This window comes from Alosa alosa, chromosome 13, assembly GCF_017589495.1.
Source record: "Alosa alosa isolate M-15738 ecotype Scorff River chromosome 13, AALO_Geno_1.1, whole genome shotgun sequence".
NCBI lineage: Eukaryota > Metazoa > Chordata > Actinopteri > Clupeiformes > Clupeidae > Alosa > Alosa alosa.
Genome location: NC_063201.1, coordinates 6,567,414 through 6,584,185, shown reverse-complemented (window position 1 = coordinate 6,584,185; position 16,772 = coordinate 6,567,414). Strand labels below are relative to the sequence as shown.

At 40.1% G+C, this 16,772-nt stretch overlaps 1 protein-coding gene across 1 annotated transcript; it reads left to right on the top strand.

Moving 5' to 3' along the window:
* Window positions 1-5,519: 5,519 nt before the first annotated feature.
* Window positions 5,520-12,686, top strand: LOC125305722 (meprin A subunit beta-like; the record flags this gene model as incomplete). The annotated part of the gene is made up of 12 exons (XM_048260643.1): window positions 5,520-5,577; window positions 5,694-5,725; window positions 6,248-6,326; window positions 6,876-6,993; window positions 7,078-7,256; window positions 7,393-7,611; window positions 7,713-7,868; window positions 8,186-8,410; window positions 8,648-9,088; window positions 9,262-9,438; window positions 12,116-12,221; window positions 12,455-12,686. Coding segments are annotated over 12 exons (1,929 nt in total), but the record flags the coding sequence as incomplete, so codon positions are not given.
* Between the last annotated feature and the right edge of the window lie 4,086 nt (window positions 12,687-16,772).

The window sequence follows — 16,772 nt, the reverse complement described above, 5'->3', positions numbered from 1 at the left end:
ATTATCAAACTGTTGCCCACATTACAAATATTAATTAAACATGAAACATGATTGTGTAAACATGAATGTGTTATATTCACAACATACATTTACAGAGATTTCAGAAGTGGCCATAAAACCAGTTTGGTTTTCACAATGATAATTACTGTAGGTAGGCCTGGCACTCTGTGTACTGAAGGAAAGTCTTTTGTTTGAGACGGAGGGTGACCATTTGGCTGCTTTAGCCCAAAATCCTGGCCTTACAATCCCTATATTAATGATATGCAACATTCATTCCACTGACCATTCTTCTAATTAACATTTTACTTGAAATATGTTCTTTCTGTAGACACTGAAGACCAAGAGCTGGACATAATGGAAATCAATAAAGGAAAGTTGCATTTTTTTTATGGTAAATTTGGAACATTATCTATTAAAATAATATCTTTACAGATTTAAATCTAGCCTACTTGATGGTGACATCATGGAGGTAAGATGATAATTAACAGAGACAGTTCCACAAAATGAAATGTTTTTATTTAAGCACAGAGGATGGGGAACAAATTAAGAGGAACCTAGACTGGAAGGAAAGAGCTGTAACACAAGTAGGCCTGTCACGATAACAAATTTTGCTGGACGATAAATTGTCTCAGAAAGTATTGCGATAAGCAATAATATTGTCGTTCTGAGAATTTTCCTCGGGAAGAGGAAGACGGCCCACTTGTTGATGTTTTTTCCCCCCAACTGGGAAAACTGCAGCGGATGATTGTGTTTTAGATGCATATGCATGTTTGTTGTGTTGCCGCTTTTAATTGTGACTGTTTTCCAACAAATGCGACACAATCGACTCGCGACATCGTTCAGTGGTTCACCACGGGCATTCGGTTTAAACCGAAATGCTCCCACACTGCAGCTGTCGCGTTTGGCTTAGAAACCAATTCCATCTTTTTTGTCTTTATTAGGCGTAGCCTACTCGAACTCGCAACTAGCTTTCTCTCTGCCTAGTGCCTACCGGTATAGACCTCTCCAGAATAAGTCCCGCCTCCGTAACTTCCGGATGGATACGGAAGTTACGGAGGCGGGACTTATTCTGGAGAGGTCAATACTTCTCACGCGGCTCTTTAGCTGCACTCTGTGCTAGGCTACGCGAGTAGTCCCGCCTCCCCACACACCATGCGACTGACAAGTGACTGACATGAGGGTTCACTCATCGTTACTCTAAGGACCCGAGAGAGAGAGAGAGAGGGAGAGAGAGACGAGGAAAACAAACAAGCATGCAAATGGCATTTATCGCGGCCAGAAAAATTATCGAGCTAATTTTAATTATCATGCGATTAATTGATTTATTGAATATCTCGACAGGCCTAAACACAAGACTAAGAAAATATTAATTTATTATTAAAAATGTACAACTTTGTGCCCCATAGAGTGGGAAGGTAACAAAACATGAGACAAGACAATTAATTAGACAGGAGGAAGGGGGGCAGGCTATCCTGAAGAGAGGAATGTTAGGATCACACGTGGATATTGGAGACAGCAACCACCGCAACCCACACAGGTGAACAGTACTGGAAACACACACAGTGAACCCACACATGCACTCCAAGCTAAAGACTCCCACCAACACCAGGTGACCAGCCTCCCCTGCAGCACCCCCCACTCCTGCAAAACAAACCACAACAGACAACGAAAAGTACAGACAACAACAGTAATCACACCAGTAGGCCCGGATGATACAGGCTGACCCTTATAGAGCTGACTGAATGGTCCTGTTACAATGAATACAAATAGAAACTAAATCAAAGACATACCAGACATTCACACAATAAGGGAGTGGATGGCCATCCAAACGACAAATTCAAATAGACAACAGACAGACACAACTGCATTGAGAAGCCCAGCATCAATAGGAGGCCTAGATTAGGCTGTAGAATTACACAGCGGGCAGGCCTAACTATGCCTGCATACAGTATGTGCCTACTTAAAGCTTCCCACAATCATGCAAAAGAAATGACATAAAGCCAAAAGAACATGAAAACGAAAGACTTTTACACTTAACCAAATAAATCACAAGATACAATGACAATGACAAGACAGATAAATCAATGAGGAAAGATAAACAGAGGCAAAACAGCAACAAGCAAAGGATGGCGACAAACAATGTGAGGTAGACACTTGTCAGCCCACCGGAGGGTCTGCAGTCACGATGATCAGGACACAACTCAGGGGCACAAAGCCCTTAAACGCAAACAGCCCTCAACACAAACAGACACCACGCCGAGCAATCAATATTGAGCCTTCCAGTATGCGAGAGAATCCCAAAACCGGCTGCCACCCGGAAGATCACCACACAGACCGGAACAGCCATCCCGAGAACGCGCTGAGACAGTAGGGGTTAAGTCATTTAGAGACCTCAGACCAGCCTCAGACGAGTCCAGGAAGTAACGTCAATTCTGGAAATAAGTACATAATTTACTTTACTCTTTATGGAGAATACAGCGGGAAAAAACGTGTTTTCTTTTACAGTTCATGGAAAAAATAGTCACATTAGGTAGAACCTTTTTATTATTATTCGTAATTCACATGTTGTGACAATAATAGACAGACATAAAGATAGACAGGTACTTGAAATGCAATCCCCAGGGGACAATAACTGCAGCGTTGTTGAATTAATTTGATGAGATGTTATCTTAACTTATTTAGAGAAATGTGCCGTGTTGTTACTACCTGCTATTTCATGTATTGGTATTATATGGCATTGCATCATGGCATAGCACATTTGTCTTTATGGGGGTCTGGGAATAATGGGAACATTCCCAGTGATGATTGCAGGTTTCTTACTGGTAGGTAGTGTACAACTGGGAAACGGTTAGCAAAAGTAAGAAATAATGGTCCAGGTGTCGTTCTGGACTTTTGTGGTGGAAAAATGTTTAACCCACTTTTACCTAGCTCATTGAACGTACCGTAGTCCTACGAAAAACTAATTATTTTGCTGTATGTAGTACGTAGCATACTCCGGTATGTGCCTTACAGCAGCTGCTAATGTTACTAGCGAAGTGAGGTTAGCTAAGTTACATACATCGATTTCCTACAATGTGTATACCATTGGATCACTTTCTACCTTGACTTATAATTTCTACATCTAACCAAGCACCAAATATAACATGCCAGTGACAGAATAAATGTATTAAGCATAATATTAAACTCACCGTTCTGTATCCGTCGTCTTCTTCTTTCCCAGCACTCTCACACTATGACTACTGGCTAGTAAGTATGAGGCTACGTTGTATGGCGGTCGCATTTTGATGATGTGTCATGTCGCGATGATGAGTGATATTTTTCAGCTTCTGATCAAATTTCATTTTAGACGTTTTCGTCTGACTCCACTTTTTCTGACAGCGGTTTTCCTGAGACCCGACTCATTTTCATCTGATGTCTGATACCTGACTGATAACTTTTCATCTGACTCTGTTTTTTTTCTGACAGCGTTTTTTCTGAGATCTGACTCCACTTTTTCTGACAGCATTTTTTCTGAGACCTGACTCCACTTTTTCTGACAGCGTTTTTTCTGAGACCTGACTCATTTGAGATGTTTTTCTGAGGCCGTTTGGCTGTGATTATGCCAGTAATTTCTATTGCGTATACTGAGAGGTGATTATTCAATCTGTCCTTTTTTAAATTCAGGAATGTAAATTCCTATTCCACAATGACCATTTTGGTCTTTTGATCCATCAGTGAAAAATTTAATAAAACCATAAAATGAAGAGGATAGATATATGTCACTAAAATTTGCAAAACTCTGATCAGGGTATTCCCTCTTTTCTTTCAATATTTCTATATTAACCTCTGGAATTGGTAGCTTCCAGGGAGGGACTTCACTCAGAGCTATTGCAGGACTTTATTCTAAATCTTTAATACCATACTGCTCTGCTAATTTATTTATGTTCCATCCAAACCCTTTAGCCTTTGTTTGATACTCCCAACAATCATTCAGTACTGATGCTGCTGGATTATTACCATCCCCCATCAGTCGTACCCTATACTGTATGTTAAAGCCAGCTTAATGTATCTTAATGTAAATGGGGCTTCCTCTGTCTCTACCAGAATAGCACTTGGAGTTGTTTTGATAGCACCTATGGCCATTCTTAATGCTCTAAACGGAATTCTGTCCAACTTTGTTAAATTAGTTTTGCATGCTGTGCTATTGTCACGGCCCACAGACTCAGGACAGGGAGGTAGAGTTCAAACAAGATAGTTTTATTTCAAAGGAAAACCAGGAAATGGGTTGTCAAACCCAGGCCAGTATCAAACAGTAGTTCCACTGGAAACAGTAGGCCAAGGAGGATCCAAAACACAGATCAGTAAACTTAACGGAAGAAGTCCCAAAACACAGAAGATCGACTTAACTAGATCCAAATCCGGAGGTGACTCGAGGGGTCAGACCAGGAGGACGCTGGAACAGGTGAGGGGAAATCCAGGAGGCGTATTCCTTGTGAGTCAGGCTGGTGGATAGCACCTTGGTGTCATCTCTGACGAGGCCAGACAAAGACTGAGGGGAGACTGGGGTTTAAGTAGGGAGTGAGGCTGATTGGAAACAGGTGCAGGTCATTAGTAAACTGGGGAGTGTGAACGAGTGAGGGGAGCTTCAGGAGAGTGAGCAGTGGGTGTGGCTGGAACAGAACCTGGTGTGACTGTGACAGCTATATACTATACTTCCATAATCTACAATTTACCTTATTAATGCTATATAAATATCCATTAAAGACTGTTTATCTGCACCCCAGTTATGTCCAGTAATCATCCTCATCAAGTTCAGGACTTTTTTTTACATTTAGTTTCGATGTAATGCACATGATATTTCCATGGACGTTTTTCATCCATCCAAACTCCTAGATATTTAAATTTCACAACTCTTTTCAAAATTTGATTATACATAAATAAATGGTGGTCCTCAGCAATTTTCTTTGTTGTAAAGTACATAACATTTGATTTTTCAATAGAAAATTTAAATCCCCAATCAACTCCCCATTGCTCTAATATTTGAATTTTCTTTTGCATGATTGTTGTTATATATGTTGTTATATATAAGTTATATATTTCTGCCTCTTTTTCATATTACCGCATCATCTGCATACAGTAATCCTTCACTTCCTTTTCCTAGTTTTATAAATATATCATTGGAGATATATTATAGATATATCACGGTCTGTATTAAGCACCATTGCACATTTATTAAGTCTTTTCCAAACAATTTCTTATTGTTATTCAATGGGTTATTTATTCTTGGTTAGTTAACTAGTTGGTTTTAGTCTAAATATAATATAATATACCTAGATCAAAATAGAGTTTATAGATATATAATTGTTATGGAGTAGAATAGTAAAAGCAATAGTGGGCATTTCAAAAGTCAATATTTTTTTCTATAAAGAAATGCAATGGACCCAGCTAAATTGTCATATTATCATACATACAGTATTAACAGAAATTGATGTTGTTGCATGACAACTGCGATGCCATTCATTTTTTCAATTGTTGTGTAACTTCCATTGTTCCAAGAGTTCGAAGATGAAATTCACAGCATTACTGAAATCAATGAAGGTAGGTCAAGTGCATTTGTTTTGGTCATATTCAAATCAGTGATAACACATCAAAATGTAAAACTAACTAAGAACTAAACTGTGTTATATAAAGTACCATTTTTTATTGTCATTTAGGATTGAATCTGTTTGATGGAGACATAGTGGAGGTATGTAATATTTTCACTGTTTTCAGTGTGTTCATTTCAGTCAATTTCATACAAACTTATACATTGTAGTTACTGTAAGCCCTTCCATGGTCACCCTTTCTTCTGTCCTGATCTATAGATTGTATAGTAGGCCTACTCCCTGCTGCCTCGGACATTGATAAATTACATTGACTCAGACAGACTACTCACAAATTTTACATGTCATGAGGGCAATTTAGCCTTTTTACATCTGGTCACTGACATGTTTAGGCATATTTCCGATTCATAGCAAACTTGTCCTGTACTTGTCCTCCTATCCTGTTTACATATGGGTGTCTTCTGAAATTATGTGTGCAAAATTCCTGATCAATTTCATTCGAGAAAACTTTATACAGATATTGCCTAAGCACAACATTAACTTTAAATTTAAAGTTAAGAATAAAGTTAAATTTAAGAATACATACATAAATAAAATAAACAAACAAACAAACTAATAAATACAGATAAAATAATAATACTGGATTTACTGGAATTTGTGCGCAGAGCAATTCAAGGAGCTCTATTTTGAGGGAGGACACCAGATGGGCCAGCTCTGTCCCCTATCTGCTGGGAAATACTCTTGGTGAGTACAAAGCCAGTGGACATCTGAAACAAGAAGTTATTCATTAATCCAGTGGTTCGAATTTGGCAAGTTTGCCTGTGCGTTTAATGAAACTACTGTTCCTGAAAGTTGCAGTCAGCGATTGTATGCAATTTTATAGCATAGCATAGCATTTTTTGTCACATTCAGTAATCATCTCCTCATGATCCGTGAGCACACTGTAAAAAACCTGTTTTTTGACAAAAAGATAATACATAAATAATAACAATAAACATTACATAAACAAACGCGACTTCCTACGCTGACACCTTTAAGTAAGCAATTAAACCACAACACTTTACCTGCAAGTTGACAAGTATATCTGACTTTTTCCATCAACTAATATAAAAGAGTATGATTTGGTGCAAAATAATATCATTATTTTATTTTTAAGATAATATAAAATTAAATCATGAAAATATATTTCAGTGAATAGAGGTTCTTTGATTATTTTTCTCTCAAAAGTCAGATAGACCTTAATTTTCTGACGACAACAAGCTCAACTTGTACCTTATACTGTTTTTTTCACAGATTTACATTCCAAAGGCATCATTCTGAGGGCCTTTGAACAGTTTGGTCTGAAATCGTGCATCAACTTTACCCCATGGCAAAATGAGGATTACTTCATCAAACTCCAGAAATTTGGAGGGTGAGGTCTTCTTTAAGGGATTCCCTGTATGCAATGCTCTTTCATTTGGCTTGGGGAAATGAATACATTTGGTGTGCCTTTTAGGTGTTACTCTAATGTGGGTAAAGTTTCTCCAGGAGGACAGACTGTTTCCATTGGGCATGGCTGTGCAGTAGTTCATATTGTGGAACATGAGCTTCTTCATGCCCTGGGCTTCCATCATGAGCAGTCCAGATACGATAGAGATGACCATGTCGCAATAATCTGGGAGAACGTCAAAGAAGGTTCACGACCTTGCTGAACAACTGCTGCATAGTTTAGATTTCAAAATGCTAATATTGAGATAATTCTTTTATAGTACACCCAGAGAAAAGAAAATAGGAAATGGATTCTTGATGTTTTTTGTGTCTTTTCCCCAAGGGTTTGAGCACAATTTCAATAAAGTCAGTGAGGATTCCTCTAGCCTTCTCAGTACTTCATATGACTACACATCTGTCATGCACTATAGTGCAGATGCCTTGACTAATGGAAACGGATTCACCATCATCACAAAGCAACCAGAGTTTCAAGATGTGATTGGCAAAAGTATAGAAATGAGCTCAACAGACACACTGGAACTCAACAGGCTTTATCACTGCAGTGAGTGCCATTATCTGACAAATAAATCAGCAACAATTGATTTACAGCAACACCAATTCATGTATATGAAGTTGCATTGTTTTTTTGTTTTTTTATCTCAGAAGCATCTGTCTCCTTCCTGGACCACTGCAGCTTCGATGATGACAGCATGTGTGGAATGAGCGTCTGCTCCAAGAGTTCAGTTCGATGGGAGAGAGTGAGACGAGCTGACGGAGGACCCCGCTCTGACCACACCTACCTGGGCACTTCCTCTAAGGGTAGAAAGTTAATTTTTTCCTTTCAGGGTAGAACTGTTAATTATTTATAAACAAACAAACAAACAAACAAACAAACACATGCAAAATACTATTTTAAATAAATAGTTTTCCATTCTATTCTATGTATGCATGACAATATTTTTAAACTAACACCTCATGAAAGATAAAGTTAAAGTAGACCGATATTTAGCAGAAGCTTCTATAAAAAGCAACACAGACTTGCAACGGTGGGAGTTGAACCCAGATCGATCGATTGTTCCACCACACCCAATATAACCCATCATTTCTTTATTATTATTATTATTATTTTTAATTAGGTAACGACTTCTTCATGCACTTCAGCACCATGACAGGGGAAAAAGGGGATTCAGCCAGACTGAGCACTAGGAGGATGACTCCTGGTAGATCATGCCAGGTCCAGTGCCTTCAGTTCTACTACTACTACAGCGGGAGTAAAACAGACCTGCTCAATATCTATATCAGAGAGTTTGACAGCGCGGAGGACGCAGAAGGAACACACAAACTCATGGGTCAGATCACAGGTAATGTCGGCAGTGGAATCTCACTTAAATCTGATTCAGATAATACAGGTTTTTGTGACTGATGAATGATTCAGAATTTTGGGAATGATAGGGGGAAAATAAGGGAATTCTGAAAGATTTACTTTAATTTTTTATTTACTTCTGAGATTTACTTCTGAAAGATAACTTTTAATCCAAGAACATGCCTAGAGACAATTGGTCAACTTCCTCAACTACCTACTTGCTTGTTTTCCTTAGGTTCTCCGGCGGATAATTGGCAGCTCCACCATGTTCCCCTGAATGCTTCTAAGACCTTCCAGGTGGAGTTTGAGGCCTACAAAGGAACAGGCGAGTCCATCGGTGGCTTCTCTGTGGACGACATCAACCTGTCAGAGACTGAATGCCCCCATGAAACATGGCAGATCAGGAACTTTGAAGAGTTTTTGAACAACAATCAGCCCTTTCTTTTCAGCCCAAGGTACTACTCAACAGACAGCTATGGCTTTCAGATCATTCTCGTGCGGAGTCCAAGAGCTATAAGCCTGTTTATACGGCTTGTGTCTGGAGACTATGATGACAAACTGGAGTGGCCACTGGCGTGGAGGCAGATTACGTTTCTGATGCTGGACCAGAATCCTCACATGCAGCTGCGCATGTCCCAGCAGAGGAGCTTAACCACAGACCCAATAGTGATGAACAGTGAGTATAATGTGCTTATAGCCACGATACTACTGAGATGTTTCTAGCTTTAAACAAGTCAATAGCAGTGGACTTTTTTTTTTTTTTGATTTCTCTTGAAAATGTAACAGCATGCAAATTCCCCATCATTGCCTAAACCAATATGTGGCTTTGTTTGTTTATGTTAAATACAGATAATGGGGATTTCTATTGGGGAAACCCTCGAGAGGTTGGATCTCTATTCGAAGAGGGCGGTGAGACCTTTTTTGCTTCCAATCTTTATGGAATACGAATTTTCATGACCCTGGAAGACCTTCGGAAGAGAGACTTCCTGAAAGGAGGCGATGCCATCTTCTCCTTCACCATGCAAGGTGTCCCTTTCTAAACCACTTATTGCATGATGAGAATGGGGGTAAATGTAAAGTTTATATTTTTGAAGCAGTTGCAGTGTGCAGACCACACTTCTTCCAATGGTGGTAAATGTAAAAATTGTTAATTTGCTTGAGTGCAGTGACTCTCACATGCAAAATCTTACATGCCTTCATGTAATGTTCAATTAATACATTCAGGAGCTGATGTAGCCTACTAAGAGAATAGCGCCTGCTTCACATTTTATTTGTGCCTTCTTCATGGCATGATATAGACGAACACAATTTAAAAGGCAAGTTTTGATGGTTAAATAACTTGTAATAGGGAGAAGTGCGTGCATTCCGCAGCCCTATCTTCCTCATCTACAGAGAAACAGCCTTGCAACTTGTTCCCTCCTGACCCGGAGAATACAGAAATTGCTTTACAGAAATTTTGCAATAGACTATTTCTACAAAATCGTGTTATATTCTTCTTAGCCAGTTTGTAAACAAATCCACATGTAGCATGAGGTTGTGAGCATGAGTGGTACTTACGTCAATTGTGTAAAATATAAATACTCCGCAACTGTAGGGGGAGCCCAGTAGCAAAACAACTGAAATCACATTAGACACCTTTAATTTGGGGCACTGGTAGCATACTGGCTAAGGAGCTGGGCTAGCATGCAGTAGCCTGAAAAGTTGTGGGTTCAATTCCTGGATTCCACCACTTAACCCAAAGTTGCTGTGGGTATAATGGCCCTTGTAATATAATAGACGCTTTGGATAAAAGCGTCTGCTAAATGAGTAAATGTAAATGTTGTCATCAGTTGACTAAATTCCACGTATTAGGGCATGGCACAGCATGCACTTTCTGCGGACGGAAAAAGATGGTATTTACGCTGTCTACGTCTGTTTGCCACTCAGGGCTCTATCTTGCACTCCAGACTTTGTATACTCGTGCTTTTGTCTTTCCTATTTTGCAGTCAGCGCATAGTGGAATTTTCCCTCCACAGGTAAATGTCCGTAAATTAGGAAATTCAATTGCACCCACGGGGGCAGTTCCGCGAAAAGAGGGGGCGTGTTCCGGCGCAAACGTTCCCTGTTGATATTTTGCAGTTTCAGAAAACAATTCTGCCACAGACCAGGAACCATCTTTTTTTGTAACATCTAAATGCAATATCTTTACATCAACAACGACTAATTACGACCTTTTCATTTGGACAACTTTATACAGCCCTATAAAGGCTAAAGTTACCTTTAGTTTTGTTCCAATTTACCGTTGTGTATGGCTTTAAACATCGTGTGCGCTTTAACATCAGCCTAAGCATTATTTTTGACAAAGGTTTTGACAAGCACCACAATTTTGCCTACCTTGTTGTAGCCCATCTGAAATAACTCCAAGCTTTGCTATGTTCCCTCCATCCTTTCGTTGTTTTCAAAAAACATTTTATATCCATGATGGCCTTGAAGTCTTGAGTAAGTGAATTAGCTTAAATCAGCTTATTATGTGCTGTTAACCAGCAACCATAGATAGTAAAAGAAAGCAGCAAGTAGCCTTGGCTACAATTTCTGTAGTTGCTGCGTCCATTCATTGTATTCTCTGTCCTGCTCAAACAAAAGTTGTGCGTGCATTAAGTTGATGATAACGTGTTTACAAACTCTACTTTACAGAAAATATTGTAAATAGCCTACTGTCATGCAGTTAATGGGATACTGTGCAGATTTGGAAAGTTAAGTCAACTTAGAAACTGTTTCTCGTTGTTGAGTTGCCTGATGGTAAGGTACAGCCGTAGCTTACACCTGCAGGAGCCCTTGCTTGGCCGCCTGTGCTGCGCAACGCACACCTCGCTCTTTTCATCTATACGACGCAGTTCCCATTTCTGCAAACCATACATAATTACAAGGACATATATTACCACATGAGGGAAATCAGTGTGGTGTCCATTAAGATGTGAAAAAATAGGTATAAATCTAGCGTACACATTTCCATTAATCACGGATGTGTTGATGACATAAATTAGGAAATATTAGAGGACTTAAGGTGACGTGATATTGAACTGCATGCCGATGCCATTTAACCCAAATGCCCCAGCAGCAGCACAAGAGAGGAGAGCTTATCTGACAGAAGATCTACATTGTCTATAGTGAGGTAATGTAGATTACATTGCAAAAATATCACCATGCATTCATAACCTTGTGATTCAGTGAGAGTGATCCCAAAACATCGGAAAGTATGTCTTTGTCACATTTCTGTAATACATTTTGTCAAGAGGAAAAATCAATAGCAAACTGTTCCCAACTGAACAGTGCTTATAGCGCTGTGAACGCTCCTGGCTGCGCTGGCAAATCCGCCATCATAATAGCAATCCGCTATGGAACAAGCATGCCTGTTGTTAAAGGGAATGTGAGATGATGCTCTGATTGGTTTATTGCACGTTACGCCCAAACCACACCCATGAGTAATGTAGCTACTTCAGACCACCCCATTTTAGATTTGCCTCGGCGCAACAGTCATTTATCCCGCCGTTAAAATAGCAACAGCGCCCAAGATCTGCCCTCAAAGCCACTTGCGTGTTGCGTTTTCAAACTTCCGTTTTAGGTTGTTAAGATAGCGCCCTCAGTGTTATAGTCACTTGACAGATTCTTTAGTTTAGAATTTAGTGATGTAATCTCTCTCTCTCTCTTTCTCTGTCGGTTTCAGATCTAAGACCTCTGCTTACAATCAACTCTCTGCCCTGTGCCAGAATTCCTCAGCAGAACTTTACTGCAGTTCCTGGAGAGAGTGCGGATGATGGTGCATGTTCAGGGTATGCTCTTCAAACAACGGTTCATGAAGTCACTTAGTAGAAGCATTATTTTTGTGAAGTAAAATGGGCTTGGAATTGGCAAAACAATGAATGACCTGAATACAAAATAAATCCTACAAGATGATCTCAGAATGAATTTGCATGATGATTGTGTTGGTATTTACCCTTTAGAGTGTTCACGATTGTCTGATGGGTACATCTATTCACAGCGTTTTTTGCTTTTTTCCCCCAAGTGTCACCTCTACAACTATCGCTACCCCAACTACAACCACACCAAGCTCTTGTGTCAGCATTTTGTGCAGCTTCTCCCCTAAGATGGTGTGCTCACCGCTGATCCTGCTCATCACTTTGTACTTGTTGTTGAATGACTGATTACCAGGGCTGGCGTCTGCATTACTGATAAATTCTAAATGTTTATGCTAAGAGGTTGGCACACCACCATACATACTCATGGTGATTCTGGTATTCTGGGAAAGCAGTTCAAATGAAATCCTTCAATAAAAACTAAATATATTGGCTAGTTGCATTTTTTCAACGGTTAACACATTGTGGGCCTTATTATCGTAGTCTAAAACGCATGGTCACTGGCGAAAACCTTATTTAAATTTAGTGGGATGTCCAGTTCGCATCGGAAGTGTTTTTGTTATCAAACGTCGGGCGGATGGTGCAACAAGGCGTTACTAAGTTTCTTAATTAGTCGTGTGTTTTGGGCTTAACATAAACCAAGGGGAATGACATCTGGCATTCCCTTTTCCCATCCGGTATTTACCTAGCAGAGCCTGTACACGCATTTGCACTCGTCTATTATTTGAAATCATTGTCAAAGTGAAACTAACTTCACCGTGGTGTCAGTCAACAACAAAACAGTTATACACAGTTCATTACTTTCACTATTGACTGACAATGGGTTACCATCGTAAACATAGTCTGGAAAAAGCAACACTTACCCCAATAATGTTCGAATGACTTAATAAAAAAATATTTATCCCGAGTTGCTGCTTACATCTTGTGACAGTGCATCTTCAGCTGTGCTTCATATTTGCCTCTCGCACCTCGCCTAATCACTTTTATCCGTGATTGAGTTGGGCTCACCTACTATAAATGCACTCAGTGAATTCAGTCTCCCTGCTGAAAGTTACATCTCTGGTCTCATCACCAAGTGCAACTCCTCCACCTGTCAGTTGGACCCTGTTCCGACAAGCCTGGTCAAGATGTGCCTACCATCCATCATCTCAATGATAACATCAATAATTAACACCTCGCTCATCACTGGTCAAATCCCTCCTTCATTGAAGACGGCTATTGTCAAACCAACCCTGAAAAAACCTGGGCTGAACCATGATGACCTCAACAACTACCGACCCATCTCCAATTTACCATTCATTTAAAAAATTATGGAGAGGGTGGTGGCATCTCAACTCAGGATCATTTGAAGGACAATGATCTGTTTGAGCCATTTCAGTCTGGATTTCGACCAAAGCACAGCACAGAGACTGCCTTGGTGAAGGTAACAAATGACCTCCTCTGCACAGCTGATGCTGGACTCATTTCCATCCTAATCCTCCTTGACCTGAGTGCAGCTTTTGACACCAAATCCCATCAGCTGCTTCTGGAGCGTCTTACCAGCATTGGAGTGCAGGGCAGTGTTCATCAATGGTTCACCTCCTATCTCTCTGGCAGGACACAGCTTGTCCAGATTTTGGACCACAAGTCGGAGAGTGCTGCTGTCACAAAGGGAGTGCCACAGGGGTCTGTTCTGGGGCCCCTGCTCTTCATCATCTACCTCCTCCCACTGGGAAATATCCTGAGGCAACATGGTGTTCAGTTTCACTGCTATGCTGATGACACCCAGTTTTATATGTCCACCAAACCGACTGCCTCCCTTTCTCCTGCTGCGATGACTGCCTGTCTGCATGATATAAATCTGTGGATGACTAACAACTACCTGAAACTGAACAGTAACAAGACTGAATTACTTGTTGTTGGCTCAAAAACAATGCTGGCAAAGATGGAAAACAGACTCTCCCTATCTATAGATGGCTCCAACATTGCCGGCTCCACCAAGGTGAAGAGTCTTGGTGTTATACTAGACAGCACACTTTCATTCACTGCCCATATTAACAGTGTGTCTGGCCTTTTTTTTCCATCTGCGCAACATCATAGGCCTAAGCCCCTCCCTCAGTCAGCAGAGTGCAGAAGTACTTGTAAAGCGCCTATGTTACATCCCGCATTGATTACTGCAATTCCATCTTCTCTGGCATTCCACAGAAATCACTCCACCACCTACAAATAATCCAGAACTCTGCAGCCAGGATAGTAACAGGCACAAAGTCCACAGGCCACATAACACCTGTACTGTTGCAGCTACACTGGTTACCAGTTACCCAGAGAGTCCAGTTTAAGATCTTACTGTTGACATATAAGGCCCTGCATAACCTTGCTCCCCAATTATATAACCGACCTATAAGAGGCTACACCCTTCCCGCTCACTGCGATCCTCATCAGCTGGTCTGCTCAAGGTGCCCAAGATGAACCTCAGCACCATGGGAGAGAAGCGTTCTCACACAGCCCCAAAGCTATGGAACTCACTTCCAAACAACATCAGGCAGTGTGAATCCACTGCCAGTTTAAAAGGAACTGAAAACGTATCTCTTCAGACTAGCCTATGGACTGTGATATGGCTAAATGGACTATATATATTTTTTTTCTCTTTTTTGATATATATATATATATTTTTTTTTTTCTCTCTCTCTTCTATTTGTTTTATCTGTAAAGCGACCTTGGGTGTCCTGAAAGGCGCTCTTTAAATAAAATGTATTAATATTATTACCAGTTTGCAAAATGATGGTGAATAACTACTCATTGTGAGATGAATTTCGTAATATCTTTATTCTAATTGTATTTCCCATTGTAATCGTGTAATTTATGATGTTTTGCATGGATGTGCACTAGTGCCCGTTCGTGGATGAGAGAAGCAGGGTGCGTTGTGCTCTTCACTGTTGATAATGTGCTCTTAAAATAACATATAAACTAGAGATGCACCGATTGATCGGCTGGTGACCGGAATTGGCCGATTTTCACGTGATCGGCCATGACCGGCGATCGGCCGGTCAGTCACATGCCGATTTTATGCCGGTCAAATGCACTGAAAAGATGGAAATTAACTCTTTGTGTGTGCTGTGAAGTGGTTAGAAAAAATGAAATCCGAATCGGCTAAAATCGGTATCTGCAGGTCAAAATCGGAAATCGGTATCGGCCCAGAAAATTGCAATCGGTGCATCTCTAATATAAACAACTCGCAATGGATTTCTGACCAGGTTTCTCTTGGTCAGTGGCGTATTGCGTTTTAGGTAGTGTACGATAGCAATTTTTATATAATGCGCCAGACCCCTCCTTAGGTTATTAATTGCCACACCCCTTGGTGCGTTACTCAAAAAAAGAGACGGGCATGGCGAACAAACTCGAGTCTAAGCTTTGCGTCGTGATAATTATAGACTTTCCGCCAAAAATAGGGCCTTGTAATGGTAATGCCAGTTTTGCATGCTCATTCCAGTAAAGTTTGAGTCTATGTAAAATGTATAGGATAACCTTTATCTACAATTATTAGTTGGGTCTTATTGTATGGTTTATCTAGATTTTTCTGATATTCTTATGTTTTGTTTTAAGGTATGTCTATATTTTTCTTTTAATTTTATTCTGATGGATTTGTTAGATGTCTGTATGTGAATAAACATGGTCCTGACATCAATTGTTGACACAGTTCTCCTCTAAGTTACTGAGTCAGTTAAATATTTTAAATTAAAGAGAACATTTCACTATATCAACAAATCCTATGACCAGTGGCGTCATGCCCATTGAAATAAAGGGGGCACGTGCCCCCTCGGATTTGATCATAACTTTGTTCCTATTATGCTCCATAATAAGCCAGAGCCTAAAAAGACTCAAATGTATTCTTCTGGATGTGTAGTAAACCGTAGCAAAATAGCTGAAGACCGGTCAACATCAGCCCTTTTCCTAAAATTGGTGTCTGTATGTTCCGTAACAACTCACCGCTTGAATTGAGCATGCAATGTTTTGCTTGTGTTAAACTGTTACAGTTAACTTTAGGCTACAGTTTGAACAGTTGAACTGTTACAGTTACAGATTAAACAGATAGGCTAAAGTCAGGTTGAAGTGGTAAGTAGTCTAGCTATACAATAAAAAGTAGTGGAATTATTTGTCGTTGACCAGGACATTTTGACTTGGTGATCAAATAGTTAGAACTATGGATTTGATGTTGGCCGCGAATTCAGAGCATTACGTTAACGTTAGCCTACATGGTGTCAGTGTAACGTAGCCTACAATATTACAAATATTTGGCAAAGTCTCCTGGTTCAATTGTTTCCAGTTTCATAGAAACGAGGGTGTTAAATTTGCAGTGACTACAAAATCCAACCTAATAACATTAGGCCTACCAAGGCATTGCGTTGGATGTTTCTCTTGTTCTCTTCATGTATCTGGCAGCTTGTAAAACACATCGGTTGGTGAAAGAACTGTAAGCTCAAATTCAGC